General features: G+C 34.8%; 3 protein-coding genes across 10 annotated transcripts; all 3 read left to right on the forward strand.

Moving 5' to 3' along the window:
• The first annotated feature begins 135 nt into the window (after window positions 1-135).
• Window positions 136-651, forward strand: LOC132162779 (disease resistance protein RPV1-like). The gene has a single exon (XM_059573009.1). The coding sequence runs from the start codon at window positions 136-138 to the stop codon at window positions 649-651; it is 516 nt and encodes a 171-aa protein (XP_059428992.1).
• Window positions 652-1906: 1255 nt separating this feature from the next.
• On the forward strand, window positions 1907-3708 carry LOC132162780 (TMV resistance protein N-like). Its single transcript, XM_059573010.1, has 3 exons — window positions 1907-3004; window positions 3120-3452; window positions 3556-3708. The coding sequence occupies exons 1-3, from the start codon at window positions 1907-1909 to the stop codon at window positions 3706-3708; spliced, it is 1584 nt and encodes a 527-aa protein (XP_059428993.1).
• Window positions 3339-15275, forward strand: LOC132163435 (disease resistance protein RPV1-like). Of its 8 annotated transcripts, none has more exons than XR_009438287.1 (7): window positions 11319-11451; window positions 11562-12201; window positions 12352-12451; window positions 12545-13006; window positions 14174-14272; window positions 14358-14485; window positions 14887-15275. XR_009438287.1 is itself a non-coding variant. In XM_059573727.1 (6 exons), the coding sequence occupies exons 2-3, from the start codon at window positions 3763-3765 to the stop codon at window positions 5258-5260; spliced, it is 1404 nt and encodes a 467-aa protein (XP_059429710.1). In that variant the 5' UTR covers window positions 3339-3452; window positions 3556-3762; the 3' UTR covers window positions 5261-5476; window positions 14174-14272; window positions 14358-14485; window positions 14887-15275. The 8 variants fall into 8 exon arrangements, 1 of the variants encoding a protein (XP_059429710.1); XR_009438289.1 differs by having other exon boundaries at window positions 11321-11451; window positions 11562-11773; XR_009438290.1 differs by having other exon boundaries at window positions 11321-11451; window positions 11562-11770.
• Window positions 15276-15329: the final 54 nt, after the last annotated feature.

Genomic DNA, 15329 nt, shown 5'->3' on the forward strand with positions numbered 1-15329 from the left:
TAAAGCCTTGCATATATAACAATACCCAGAGGGCAGAGCCTTCTTGTTAAGATAAACTGATGAAGCCTAATTCTTGAAATCTGCAAACTACGTACTAATATTCCATTATTAAACAATCTTCTAAGTCTCCGATCGATGGCGTCCACGAGCACTCAGATAGTCTCTTCGTCTTCTTCTTCTTCAACACCTCCTCGGAGATACGATGTTTTTCTCAGTTTCTACGGTAAAGACACTCGCAAGAGTTTTACAGACCATTTATATACGGCTTTGATTCAAAAAGGCATTATCGTGTTTAGAGACGATGAAAAGCTTGAGCGAGGAAAAACAATTTCTAAGGAGCTCATAAAAGCAATACAAGAATCCATGTATGCGATTGTTATTATCTCTCCAAACTACGCTTCCTCTAGATGGTGCCTCATTGAACTTGCCAAGATCGTCGAATGCATGAAATACTCAGGGCTGAAAGTTATGCCTATTTTCTACCACGTGGATCCTTCCCACCTACGAAATCAGAAGGGGACTTTTGCAAAAGCTTTTGGTAGGCATAAAAAAGAAAAAGATCCCAAGATTGACATCAACGAGATGCAAATCTGGAGAGCTGCTTTGAGAGAAGTGGGCAATATCTCCGGATGGCATGTACATGATAGGTAACATTAAATAATTAGTCTTTTCTAATTCTTTCTGTTTGTATTTTTGTAGTGATAGAAGCATCTTTATTTCCCTTTGTTGTTGCCTTTTCTTTTTCTTTTGGGTCTAGCTAAATCATATATTATTGGCATCATCATATCATCATAAAAACTCACAGATTTTGTAGAAAAAGTACCACAAGCAATCAAGACCTAAAGAATAAAGAATAAAAATAATTTAGATATATGATGATGTCGCTAAAACAAATTATCATAATAAAGAAATTTAGAATAAAAAATTTAAACAATACTCATAACAAATCAAGAATCACTTCAAAATTGTGACATGATCAAATTACATCTTACTAATAAACAATATTTGAGGGAGTTGAAAACCATAAATTTTGGATTAAAATGCTATTGCCATTTCTAATGAACCATACACGTACAACCATGATGATCATTTACACCATTAATTCCTTACGATTTGTTGACAATGAATAGTCTTTTTAACCTCTATCATTGTCTCACAAATTTACAGTTGGTGCAGAATTGCTTTGATTAAAAAAAGCAGATTATATGTAGTAAATGTATTTAATTGGTTTATTTGTGATATCTTTTTCTTATTGTGAAGATAAAAGAAAAGAAAGACTTTGCAAAAGGGAATACAAGAAGCATACAAATAATTTAAGGGGAAACTTCATTTAACCCCCTAAACTTTCCGTGCATTTGCAATTATTTTTCTAAATTTTAAGAACTCTCAATTTAGTGTATCCAATTATAAAAAGTTTGTAATGTCACCCATACCTTTAGGGTTTAGGGTTAAATTAGACGGAATATATGTGAAATGTCCCTTATAATCCTGTATTTAACATTTTTAAATAATTAAATTTTCTATAAAAAAAATAGATCCCACGGCTTGGCCATAGGTCAGCCCGGCATCAATTTATATTTTTTTTTATTTTACTTTAAAAATGTGTATTTTGGCATTCTTCCTTAGGATTTAACAAAAAACCCCAACAGAAATTTGACATTGCAAACTTTTTATAGTCAAGTGAAAACAAAAAAAAAAAAAAACATAATTCTTTATTAGACTGTACAAGGACCCAAGCAAATCAAACCATAACTATGGTGATACACTATAAATTAAGATTTCTCATTTATTTGTTAAATGAAGCTAAACCATTGTACATGATTAAGCATTTTGTCTCTCTATGGCTATTCTGACGTCCTATCTTTTCTACAATCACGAATCAAAAGTTGTTGAAGAAATTAGTAGAATGATATTTAGAGGATTGGTTAACTTCTCAAATGCTTCCAAGGGTCTTGTTGGAATAGAATCCCGTGCGGAGGAAATTATGAGCAAACTTTGTATAGGGTTGGATGATGTTTGCTTTTTGGGGATTCATGGGATGGGTGGAATTGGGAAGACTACCCTATCAAAATTCATTTATGAAAGAGTTTCTCATCAATTTGAAGCTAGTTGCTTTATTACTAGTATTAGAGAAGAAACTAGAACTGATTATGATCTATTTTATCTACAAAAACAACTTATTTCTGAGATCCTCATGGACAGAGAAATAAATATATGGAATAGCTATGGGGCAACTAGAGTGATAGCGAACAGATTACGTAATAAAAAGGTTCTTATTGTTCTTGACGATGTGGATGGAGAAAAACAACTAAAAGCATTAGCAGAGAGCCATGATTGGTTTGGTCAAGGGAGTAGAATCATTATAACAAGAAGAGATCGTCATTTGCTGAACAGATTTGTGGATATTACATATGATGTTAAGGTGCTCAATGTTGTTGAAGCTTTACAACTATTTAGTTTGAAAGCCTTCAAGAAACCCCGTCCTGAAGAAAATTACGTTCAATTGTCTATGGATATTGTGAATTACGCTCAAGGCCTTCCTTTAGCTCTTGAAGTTTTTGGTTCCCTCTTATTTGGTAGAACAATGGATGAATGGAAGAGTGCCAAGGATCTACTAAAAGAAAATCCCAATGCAGAAATTTTGGATAAACTTAAAATAAGTTATGATGGATTAGAGGATTTGCAGCAAAAATTGTTTTTAGATATTGCATGTTTCTTCAATGGAGCATTCATAGAAGACATCAAATACAAACTAGAATGTTTTGGTTACTATCCGGACTTCAATATGAAAGTTCTTGTGGACAAATCTCTTATAACTATGTCAGAGGGAATATTTGTGGACAAAAATCTTATAATTATGAAAGGGAGAATGTTGCAGATGCACGATTTGTTACGAAAAATGGGTAAAAAAATAGTTCGTTGTGAGTCTGCTAAGGAGGAGCCTGGCGAATGCAGTAGACTGTGGTGTAACAAGGATGTCATTCATGTATTGAAAAATGATAGTGTAAGTGGTTAGTCTAGACACAAACATAGAGAAATACATTTTTTATACTGATTATTGTAAGTATTTGTCAAATATTTCCACCATACTTCCTAATTTAATTTTTGTTGGTTATTAGGGAACTGATGCGGTTAGAGGCATTGTCCTAAAATTACCTTTACAAAAAGAAGAGCGACTAAATGTTGAAGCCTTCGCAAAGATGAAACAATTGCAAATGCTTCAGATTAGCCACACTAATATTGTATCACGTTTTTCTAAAGCTCGTAATGATTTACTCACTAATCTGGAATGGCATGGAGATCCTTCGAATTTCATGCTAAGCAATGAGTTATGCGTTATAGAATGGTGGGTATATCCTTTAGAATCCTTGCCGGCCAGTTTCCAATCAAACAAGCTTGTTGAGCTCATAATGCCTTACAGCTCCATCAAACAATTGTGGGATGGAAGGAAGGTAAGATTTTGGCTTATGCAGATCGATTTAATTTATTTTTATTCTTCTTAGTCCTTTTACTCTTCTTCATTTTATCTAACTATTCATTGGTCGTCTATAACAGAGTTTTGACAAATTGAAACACATTGACCTAAGTCATTCTCTAAACTTGATCAAGACACCAGATTTGAGCGGAGTCCCAAATCTTGAGAAACTAAAGCTTTCATATTGTACAAATCTGTCCAAGGTCCGCCGATCCATTGGATTTCCAAGATAGCTTAAGGAGTTGGATCTAAAGGATTGCAAACATCTCAAGAGACTTCCAGACGAGATGACTAGCTTGGAATCTCTTGAACATCTTAATCTTTCTGGCTGTTCAAGACTCAACAAAATTCCAGATAGTGTGAGTAATATGACATCTTTGCGAAATCTGTCTTTGAATGAGACTGCCATAAAAAAGTTACCACTATCATTTAAGAGGTTGTCGTCTCTTGTAGTTCTCAATATATCTGATTGCTCAAGACTAGAGAAAATCCCAAAGAACCTGTTGAGTGGTATGAAATGTCTAGAGTACCTTTGGGTAGGTCGAAGTGTTATAAGGAAATTTTCGATAGGTAGTGGACCAGATCCCATGATAAGTCTTTTGCTCCCAAATTCATTCTCGTGTTTAAGCTATTTAAGAGAACTAGATTTGAGTTATTGCAATCTATCAGATGGAGCGATCCCCAATGATCTTAGTTGCTTATCCTCCCTTTATTATTTAACTTTGAGTGGGAACAAATTTACAAGAATACCAGATAGTGTGGCTCAACTTTCAAATCTTTGTGACCTTGTCTTGAATGATTGTAGTTGGCTTCAAGTATTGCCGAAGCTTCCATTGGGATTAAAAGTCTTGGGTGTAAAAAATTGTCCATTGCTGGAGTCGTTTGATAATAAGCAAATGGAGATGTGGAGAAGTTCAAATGAAAAATTAAGGAGCATTGATTATTCTGTTGTACAAGCTTATTTTGATTATGATGGAAATCCCTTCAAGATCCTCCGTCTGCATCCACGAAGTCCTGTATGGAGTAAAGAAAGTGTGAGTCTCTTTTTTAACACACTAAATTAATTAAGTTATAATATTGTTTTGTAATAGCTTTAACATCTTTTTCTCTTCGGTTTTTATTTTACAGTTCCAAGATTTTGATCATATAGCATGCGGCCCTGCGTTGGTGGGATCAGGAATCCCAGAGTGGTTCAACGATAAAAGCACTAATTCGTTTGGAACAATTCATTTGCATTCAGATTTTGGCTCAGATAAGTACCGGACGTGGAAGGGGTATGCTGTTTTTATTGTTTATGAATTTCATGAGCCTCACACTACTCATCCAAGAAAGAGAAGAAAACTCAAGGTCGATGAGCGGAAGGGGAATTCGAATTCTACAACAATATTTGATGGCAGTAATAGTAATTTACCCAACTTTGTTTGTCATTTTCAAGTCGATGGAGTTGATGTTACAAAACCGTTAGTCTTTTGTGCCCCTGGAGTCCCTTCTGTTGGGCCAAACGGATTTTGGGTGTATATACCATTTCAGTGGCCCAGGACGTGTTGGAGTGGACTCCACCTTAAGGTTTCAATTACAACAGGCAGCCTGAATGTTGAGGTAAAGGAGTGTGGGGCGCGTTTACTACGTGATAATTTTGAGTTGTTCCAAGTTCTCAACACCATTTCTCCACGTGCTTTGGGTTGCGAAAGTTATGAGAAACTTTTTTCTCGTTTGTGCAATACAAATTGCTCATATCTCACGGTCTGGGGCCCAATTAAATCTAATGTTGTAGCATCTGGATGAATTGAGTCGGTTAATTGTCAGAGGATAAAAATTCGCCTCATAAGAAACAGGTCAATGGGCATTAAGATAAAACAAAAAATGTTGACGTTTCCATCCCAGAGGATTAGACGCGAACCGACAAAGAAAAGGAGAAGAATAGCGCACGAATGACGAGCGAACACAGAGCCACCTCACTCCGCAGCTCTACAACTTCGACACTGTACAAGAGTTTTAGAGGTGCGTTTCTAATTTTACCCATTCTCTCTCTCTCTCTCTCTCTCTCTCTCGTCTATTTGACTCTAGGCTTAATTTTGATATTTGGTAATTTTGTTCTTGTTTTGGTGTTGATGGTGATATGGGTTTGTGTTGCTATTTTTCCTCTTTCTTCATTCGTTTCTTTCTGTTTCGTTGCTCACAAAGTTTCTAGGAATTCAAAGTATTTTAAGTTTTCTTAGATTTAAGACAATGATAATATTCTGATTTTTCAAAGTCATATTTCTCTCTGTTAATTCTTGCTTTGTTTATTTTATTTATTATTGTCAAATTTCTCAAACCAGCTCAATAAACTTCCTTGGTTCCATGTTATGTACTTTCTTAGTTTTCTTTTACATAGAGTGAAATCCAGCGTTAGCACGTGGTGTTTGATAAAATGTCTCTATGGTGGTTTTTTGGTGTTCTTATTGTGAATAAAGCAGATATGAGGGGGGGTTTGGCGGTGTTCTGGCACTCTTTGGTGAGCCTTTAGATGCCATTCCTCTGTTGCTTAAGCTGCTTCCTCAAAGCTTGTTGCCAAAAACCGTCATTTTGTGAGTCTTAGATGCCATTCCTCACTTGCTTGGGCCGCTTTCTGAAAGCTTGTTGCAAAAATCCCCCGTCAATAGCCATGGTTCTATAAGATTTTTTTGTTGCTTAGTGTGACAGGTAGTGCATTGACAAAAAGATTGTCAAAACTCATTTGGTGCTTGTGCCTAACTTACGGATCAACAAAAGAAGCAACTCTTGTCATCATAATCCCTTATGCCATATGATTCAAGATAGTTAAAATTAGTGATTTATACTGAAAGAGTATGACATGATGGCAGTAGATTTATAAAGGTAATTGAAGGATGTTGGTTTTCTATGGTATGCCTTGTTGGCCAGATCATTTATATGGGCCGACTTCTTGTTTACTGATATGGTAGTGTAATTAGGTTAAATTTTTGGAAAACCAGAAAATAGGATATGTGAATAACTTAATGTGGGTACATGGTGAAGTAGGTTGTTGTCATACTTTATGTATTTTTACTTTTTCTTAACATATGGATTTAATTTTGTCTTTTCTATTGTTGGCTAGGCTGGGACTAAGTGATATTTTGAAACCTGATTTGATAATGCCATTCATCCGCACAGTGCCATTTGCACACCATTTAGCATTTTACTTACATGAGGTATACAATAGTCTGGAGTTCCTATTTCCATTAGTACTTTACCTTCATACTCCAATTTACGAGTTCTATTGCTGATAGCATGCAAGGTCAATTTACTCCGGAGGATATATTGGAATTGCTGCAGATTTCAACTTTTTGCCGACGAGTAGATTCTCCGCTTATTAAATAATTTGAAGCCCCACTTCTTGGGACTCTATCATGCGTGTCGTACTAGTAACTTTTATATTCTGAATATATAAGTCAAATTTTTCACCTTTATTATGTTTGCTTGTTTATGCTATTTTCCATATCAAATCATAGGGAGCTCAGCAAAGTTTTGAATTATTTCAAGGGCAGAAGAAAGCTTGTAGGTTTGAGTTATTTATTTGTGTTTAGCAAGGTGATGTTAAGAACGGTCCTTGACACCATAGGATACTTGCATGTTTGTCAAAAAAAGCTTTTGTTGGATCGAAACGTGTGAAGGGCTGATGCTGATTTTATTTTTTGTCTGCACAATTCATTACTTCAAAAAAAAAAAAAAAAACAATAATAATAATAATAAGAGAGGAGACAAAAGGTCTTATATTACCTTATTTAGGAGTGTATTATGTAATTTTTGTTCGGTTTATCCACTCATTAACTCATGGTTATTTTGTCTTTCCTCTTTTCTTAGAGTCAAATTTACTGGTTTGTCTTTTCTTGAGGCACTTGAGGATTTTGTTTTTGTTTCTGGATCATCAAAGTCTGAGTCAAAGGAAGATGACAAGGATTTAAGATCTCAATCTTGTAATCGGAATGACTCTATGGAGGACTCCCATTAGCAGATACACTTTCACGTATCTTTGTTCATTTCTTTTCTCCTTGATTCTGAAGAGTTGTTGGCTATGCTTTCAATACTCTCAAGCCTTCAGAAGGCCATTGAACAAATGGGAGAACTCAGAGTTGTTCCTTGCTTGCTTAGCATTACTAGAGAGAGCATTTGTAAACGTAACAAGGAGAATTGCATTGCAACCCTCCAAACCATCTGTTATAATATGGCCTCTCGGGCCCTTAATTTGTGTAGTCATTCTCAATTACCCTTTTGTATCTTCTCATTTTGTCTAGATTCAGTTTCAGCTTCATGAGTTAATTGCTATGATTCTGGAAATAAGTAAAAGGAAGCTTTATTCATAAAATTGTCTCTTGTTTTGTTTTAGTTTGCTTTTACTCGTGATTTGGTGTTGTAAGGAGGAAGTCTGCATTTTTGCTGTTTTAGCAAAGAAAGTTTGGATTAGACGTAATGTAGTAGTGCATGGAGGGGTATTTACTCTTACAATTTCAAGGGAATTTGTGTGTGCAGGGAAGTAATGTGAATGGTGGGGTGGAGGCTCCTGTGTCATGGAAACCACCGGTTTTTGGAAGATTTAAAGTGAATTGGGATGTGGCTCTTGATACTAAAAACAATTGTATGGGTTTGGGTGTTATTGTGAGGGATCATAAAGGATTAATACATGCTGCACTGAGCAAAACTTTAAACTGTTTACATCCCTCAGCAATAGCGGAAGCAGTTGGAGCATTACGAGCTGCTGAATTTTGTTGTGATTTGGGCTTGCATGACGTGGCGCTAGAAGGTGATTCTTTGATTGTGGTCCAAGATATTCTTGCCTCAGCTTGGAATTGGTGCGCTCATGGACAAATTGTGGCAGATATTAGGATGGTTCTAAACTCTAGAAGGAGTTGGATGGTCATGCATACTAAAAGGGATGCGAATCAAGCGGCACATGGACTAGCCAAGCAAGTAGTTAGGAATCAAATGGTTGTGTTTGGATAGAGGAAATTTCCAGCTGTATTTCAAATATTGTCGTTTTAGAGCATTCTACTCTTTCTATTTAGAGTGTTTAGCTCTAGATGTTTATTGGTATTATAATGAGACGAGATTTATTCAAAAAAAAAAAAATGGTCCAATACATACAACCTTGGATATTATTGGTAGCAACAAAAATGTTGGTTTCTTTAGCCACATCCCTATTTCTCACATATGGAGAAGGATAATCATTATGGAATGAAGATGATCAAGATCAAGCCCACCGAAGTAGAATTGGATGAAGATTTTGCAAAAGTTAATGGATTGGATCCAGCTAATTCAGGATCTAGGAAATCTGGTCTGAACAATAAAGTAAGCTATGATGCTAGTGATGCTCTGATGATTGGAAAGTCTTGCAAGAAGATGTGTAGTAGTACCGGTGATTCTGGAATCGTAAATAATTGTATACAATTTTACGATTATATACATCTCTTCCATTGGATCTTGCTTCCAAATTTAATCAGCGAAAACACTTGAGGAAGAATACTATATCAATGGTCGGTCATTTGATGAATTACCTATTTTTGTATCCTGAGAATTTACATTTTTTTTTGTTTTTGAAATTGTAGGAGAGTATATTAATATTTAAATATTGCTCTAGCCTAAAAACCTAAATTAATAGGCTTGGGTCCACTTAAATATACAAACTATTTTCCTTTTATGAGACACAACACTCGCAACAAAAACTTCCTAACAATCTATTGTATTTAGCATATATAAAGACCGGCCGGTGATATATATATATATATAGTTGAATAAAACAGTTAAAATAAAAAGTTCAATCAAAGAATTAATAAAAAAAAATTACAAAATAAAATCAGCCTATACAAAGAAATATAAATTATTCAGACAAATAGGAAATCACTTTTGATTTCTCTAAAACTTGATCGTCACGTAGGCCACCCCACCCCAGCAATTTTTGTAATTTCGATCCCAACAAATTACCCCGAATCCAACGAAATTTGCAAGACATTTCCTTCTCTACTTTCGTGGACAAGTGAAGTTACTTTATTGGTAGAGTTATAACCTGCAAGTTTCCTCGTTTAATTTTGAGTCTTTCCTTTCTGGCTGCATCTTGATATATTGGTATTCCTTGGCTTTCGTTGTGTTCGTGAATAGTCAAGACTGAGCCATATATGCAGACGCGCTGCCTATATGGTTCAAGACCCCACTTGGCAGTCTATGACTCTATATATACAATGAGTCCACCACAGCCAACCAAAAATCAGTCTTTATAGATATTTGCTTTTTGATGAGGATAGCAGCCTGCCTTGCAATCGTTTTCTGACAACCTATAATTCAGGACTTATCAATATATTTTTAATGGGTCAAATACTAAATATTCCCTGATTTTTCGTTGCTTTATTTTTTCTTTTCTATGGTTTAATTTTTATTATAAGAGGTCCTTATAGTTTTGATAATAGACCAAATTACAGGAGGTCCTTATGGTTTTAATCCCTGTAGTTTACCCAAGAACAAAAATAAAAAAAAGAGAGAAAATCATATAAGCACATCTCCATCCCAATCAATGTAAGACGTCACAAATCATCTACATTGTACCTTTTTTCATGTCATACAAGCTTCTTATAAATCATTGTAGTTTACGCATATAAATGTCTTCCTCCAACTCAGAATGAAAAAAATGTCATCTTCACATCTAAGTTAGCTGCTCAAGATTGTTCATCTCTCGGCCATCTTTATTCATATTTTAAATAATTTATTATTAGATTTATAAAACCCACGTGGATTTGAAAAAAGAAATAGAAATATGGGTCTTACAAATTTAATTGTAAATTTGAAAAGAGATGGATAAAAAATTGAAAAATAGCAAATTAAACAGATTTGGTTAGTTTGTCACGTCGTCATCAATAAATAATAATGACTCATATCACTTTATAAATAAAAAACTAAAAAATTAAAAATTAATATTAAAAAAAGAGGGGGAGGGAGAGTTGGCTGGACAACATTTCCTTAGACATTTCACGCGGTAAATATAACGCGTTGACTTCAAGTCTTCTGCTATTTATTTATTATTATTATTATTATTATTTTTATTATGTTCTCGGCCAGTGTTTGGGCGTTTCCATCAGGGTTAAGAAGTAGCTTTGAAAGTTCAGAGAAAAAGACATTTAATTCAAGTCTTCCTTCCTTCTATAATGTCTAGGACCTAAAAAAAAAAAAAAAAAAACCGGCCAGAAACTTTTGCCACTCTTTGGAACCAAAATGACATGAATTTAATTATTTTTCTTATTATAAGGAAAAGAAAATAAATTAACAAGCAACTTAATATTAAAGAAATAGCCCATGTGCCTTGGATGATGATGAGCACATTGAAGCATGCCCGTTGTTAGGATTTCACCCAATTTCAACATGCCAAGTCGGTTCATTCATTGGACCATTGCATTTAAATTTCGGCTTGGGTCTGCTTCTTAGTATTTGCTGTAGTCGTTACTATACAAAATTGCAATTTGTTGGTAAGGTACATTATTAACAAAATTGAAAAATTGAAGAGACATCGCAAATAATAAGGTGGTAATTAAATTGAGGAGCCCAAGCGTAATTTACTGTTTTCTTATTATGTTGTTGTTTTATATATTTATTTTATGATATCGTTTTAATCTATATCTTCTATGAGCCTAACTTGATAGTTGAGACTGAAGATATATCATCACAATCACCTAAAACCATGTGTGAAAAAAATTTATGAATATTAATTATAGTAACTAAAATATCTTAAAAGTAAGGATATTTCCTTTAAGCCAAGTCCTTAAAGGAAATATATGTAATGTCGTAGCATCTCTGTCAATTGGGTAGCTTCCAGAGATTGGTTGAATCAATGCAATCGCATTGCGAGATAGAATTTAATCAGACAATAAGACGCCGCGCCCATTCATCAATTGTCGAAGCGAACCAAAAGCAGCAACCTCCTGCCCCCCTCTTCTTGGTTTCAGGACATTTACCGGGTGATTTGGTTGCTATTATCACAATTATTGTGCCTAATTTTATTTTATTTACTTTTTGTAATGGGTTTTTGTCCCCCGCTTTTTATGTGATTATATAATATTACTTACAGGAGCCAGTTAATGGTTAGTATCTTTTGAAAAAAAAATCAAAGGTCTAAAAAGTTACCGAGTGCCATTTTCCATCCCAGAGGATAGAGGCAAAGCGATAAAGAAAAGGAGAAGCACAGCGCAGAAATGGCGAGCGAGCATAGAGATGGCGGCGAACACATACGCATGTCTCTCCACAACTCTATACCTTTGACACTGTAGAAGAGTTCTGGTGGTGCATTTCCAATTTTACCCCCCCACTCTCTCTCTGTCTCGTTGTGTATTTGATTTTAGGCTTAATTTTGATATTCGGTAGTTTTTTTTTCATGTTTTGGTGTTGATTCGTGTCTTTCTGTTCGGTTGCTGAGAAAGTTCCGAGGAATTGAAAGTGTTTGAAGTTTTCCTAGATCCAAGACAAAGATAATATTTTGATTTTTCCAAGTCCTTTTTCTATAAAAAGTACCATTTGATCGAAAATCAAATGGAACAATTCAAATGCATACAGATTTTGATTGGGCTCATGATTCATTTGAGTGGAAAGGGTTATGCTCTTTTTATTGTTTATCAATTTCATGAGCCTCACTCACAGTCACACTTACCCAAGAAAGAGAAGAAAACAAGAGGTCCATGAGCATGGGAATTTGAATTTTAGAATATTTGATGGTAGTTATCCTAATTTTATCTACTTTGTTTGTCAAATTCCAGGTGATTTGGTTGCTATTATAACCTCCAGAAAGCACTAGCAAAAGTAGAATAATGAAGAAACCCTATATCATTTTGAACTAACTAAAATGCACCTGACTCTGCTTTCAGGCACTCGGCTGTAGAAAATTTACTCGCATCCTATTATGCACAAGATTTCCTTCCCATTCCTCGTTTGTTTAAATATTGTACAGTGAGGATATTTTTACAAGTAAGCAACTCTGCTCCAAACCAACCTTTTTGCTTATAAATGAAACATCTTGATCACGTCAATATAACTTGCAGATTATTTTTGAGGGTGCAGGAATTGATGGATGAGATGGGTGTGTATAAAAGATGGGTACGGTGAAAGTGATCTCAAGAACTGGCTATCCAGTTGTACCAACTTCTCAACACCATTTCTCCGCCACCTGCTTTGGGTTTACAAAGTGATGAGAATCTTTTTTCTCTTTTGTACAACAAACGTTGGTCATTTCTCCGCGTCAACGGCCCTATTATTATTAAATCTAATGTTGTAGCATCTGGATCAATTGGCTTGGTTAATGGTCAGGATCTTTTGAAAAAAAGCGAAAGGTATAAAATTCGCCTCATACGAAACAGGTTAATGGGCATTAAGGGAAAACAAAAAATGTTGACGTTTCCATCCCAGAGGATTATGGGCGAACTGACAAAGAAAAGGAGAAGAAAAGCGCACGAATGACGAGCAAACACAGAGGCACCTCAATCCGCAGCTCTACAACTTGGATACTGTACAAGAGTTCTAGTGGTGCGTTTCTAATTTTACCCATTCTCTCTCTCTCGTCTATTTGATTTTAGGCTTATTTTTTATATTTGGTGATTTTTTTTTCTTGTTTTGGTGTTGATGGTGATACGGGTTTGTGTTGCTATTTTTCCTCTTTGTTCATTCGTTTCTTTCTGTTTCATTGCTCACAAAGTTTCTAGGAATTCAAAGTATTTTAAGTTTTCTTAGATTTAAGACAATGATAATATTCTGATTTTTCAAAGTCATATTTCTCTCTGTTAATTCTTGCTTTGTTTATTTTATTTATTATTGTCAAATTTCTCAAACCAGCTCAATAAACTTCCCTGGTTCCAACTTCCATGTCATTTAGTTTTCTTTTACATAGAGTGAAATTGAGCATTAGTATCTGGTTTTTGATAAAATGTCTCTATGGTGCTTTTTGGGTGTTCTTATTGCGAATAGAGCATAAAAGAAGTCTTTGGCGGTATTCCAGCACTCTTTGGTGAGTCTTTAGATGCCATTCCTCAGTTGCTTAAGTCGCTTCCTGAAATCTTGTTGCCAAAAACCCCTATCAAGCTTCTTTAAGACTTTTGCATTCAAAAAATGATTGCCAAAATGCCAATTCACTCTCCTGCTATGCAAATGTTAGAACTTCCAAAAATAAATAATGGAGAAATTTGGATTATGTTAAATAAAAAACTAAATCGGAGCTAAATCACCTAATAAGCTAGTCTGTTCATGCCAATGTGTTGTAGCTCAAATTGCATCTTCTACCATTGTCACTGGGTGTATGTGCCTAACTTACAGATAGTCCCTTGTGCATTTCTTTCTTCTCTATTATATATTACTGATGCTTTTGCTTGTGCCATATGATTTCCGGTCTTAGATTGTTAAAGTAGTGATTTATACTGGAAAGAGTATGACCTGGTACTGGCAGTAGATTTATAAAGGTAGTTGCAGGATGTTGGTTTTCTAGGGTATGCCTTGTTGGTCAGATCATTTATATTGGTCGGCTTCTTGTTCACTAATCTGGTAGTGTAATTAGATTAAATTTTTTGGAAAACCAAAAAATAGGATATGTGAATAACTTAATATGGGTACATGGTGAAGTAGGTTGTACTCATACTGTTATGTATTTTTACTTTTTGTTAACATACGGATTTAATTTTTGTCTTTGCTTTTGTTGGCTAGGCTTGGGACTAAGAGATATTTTGAAACCTGATTTGATAATGCCATTCATCCACACATTGCCATTGGCTAGAACATCATTTAGCATCAGACTTACCTGAGGTATACAATAGTCTGGAGTTCCTATTTCCATTGGTGCTTTACCTCAAGACTCCAATGTACAAGTTTTACTGCTTATAACATGCAGGGCTAATGGACTCTGGAGGATGCATTGGAGTTGCTGTAGAGTCCACCTTGCTTCCAACAAGTAGATTCATTCACTTATATATGATTTGAATCCCCACCTGCTGTGACTCTGTCATTCATGTCATACTGGTAACTCTTATAATTTTAATATACAAGTCAAATTCTTCATCTTCATCATGTTTGGTTGTTTACACAATTTTCCATATCAAATCATTGCGGAGTTTTGAATTACTGCCAGTGTAGGAGAAGGCATATAGGTTTGGGTTATTTGTTTGTTGTTAGCAAGGTGATCGATGTTGAGAACAGTCCTTGACACCATAGGATACTTTCACTTGTATGTCAAAAAGAGCTTTTGTTGGATCCAAACATGTGAAGGGCTGATGCTGGTTTTATTTTCTGTCTTCACAATTCATTACTTAGAGAAGAAAAGGGCTTTATATTACCTTATTTACAAGGGGTTTTATTTAATCATAGTTTGGTTTATCCACTCATTAACTCATGGTTATTTTGTATTTTCTCTTTTTTCACAGACAAATTCATTCTCTTGTTTTTTCTTGAGGCACTTGAGGATTTCGTTTCTGGAACATTGAAGTTGAAGGAGTCAAGACAAGATGACAAGGATTTAAGATCTCAATCTTGTTATTGCAATAGTTTCTCTCCATTTTTAGAGAGGAACCGTAGCAATTTTTTTTTTTTAAAAAAAAAGTAGTTTAATTTATAGGTTCTAGCCAAATTTTGGCTAAAAAGAGCATTTGGCTATTCTAATGCTGGTGCTCTTAAGTTTGTAATAGTTGGATCTAGGGCCCCCTTCCTTGAATTTAAAATTTTGTATTGAGCATTTGTTCTTGTCGGTAAAAAAATGGGGCATTTGTGTTCTTGTGAATGTTATTAATCTCAAATTCTTAAGAATTTTAGGTAAGGTTATATGATATATAATAAATAGTCCTTCTCATGATATATATATATATATATA

Source organism: Corylus avellana, chromosome ca10, assembly GCF_901000735.1.
Source record: "Corylus avellana chromosome ca10, CavTom2PMs-1.0".
Lineage (NCBI taxonomy): Eukaryota > Viridiplantae > Streptophyta > Magnoliopsida > Fagales > Betulaceae > Corylus > Corylus avellana.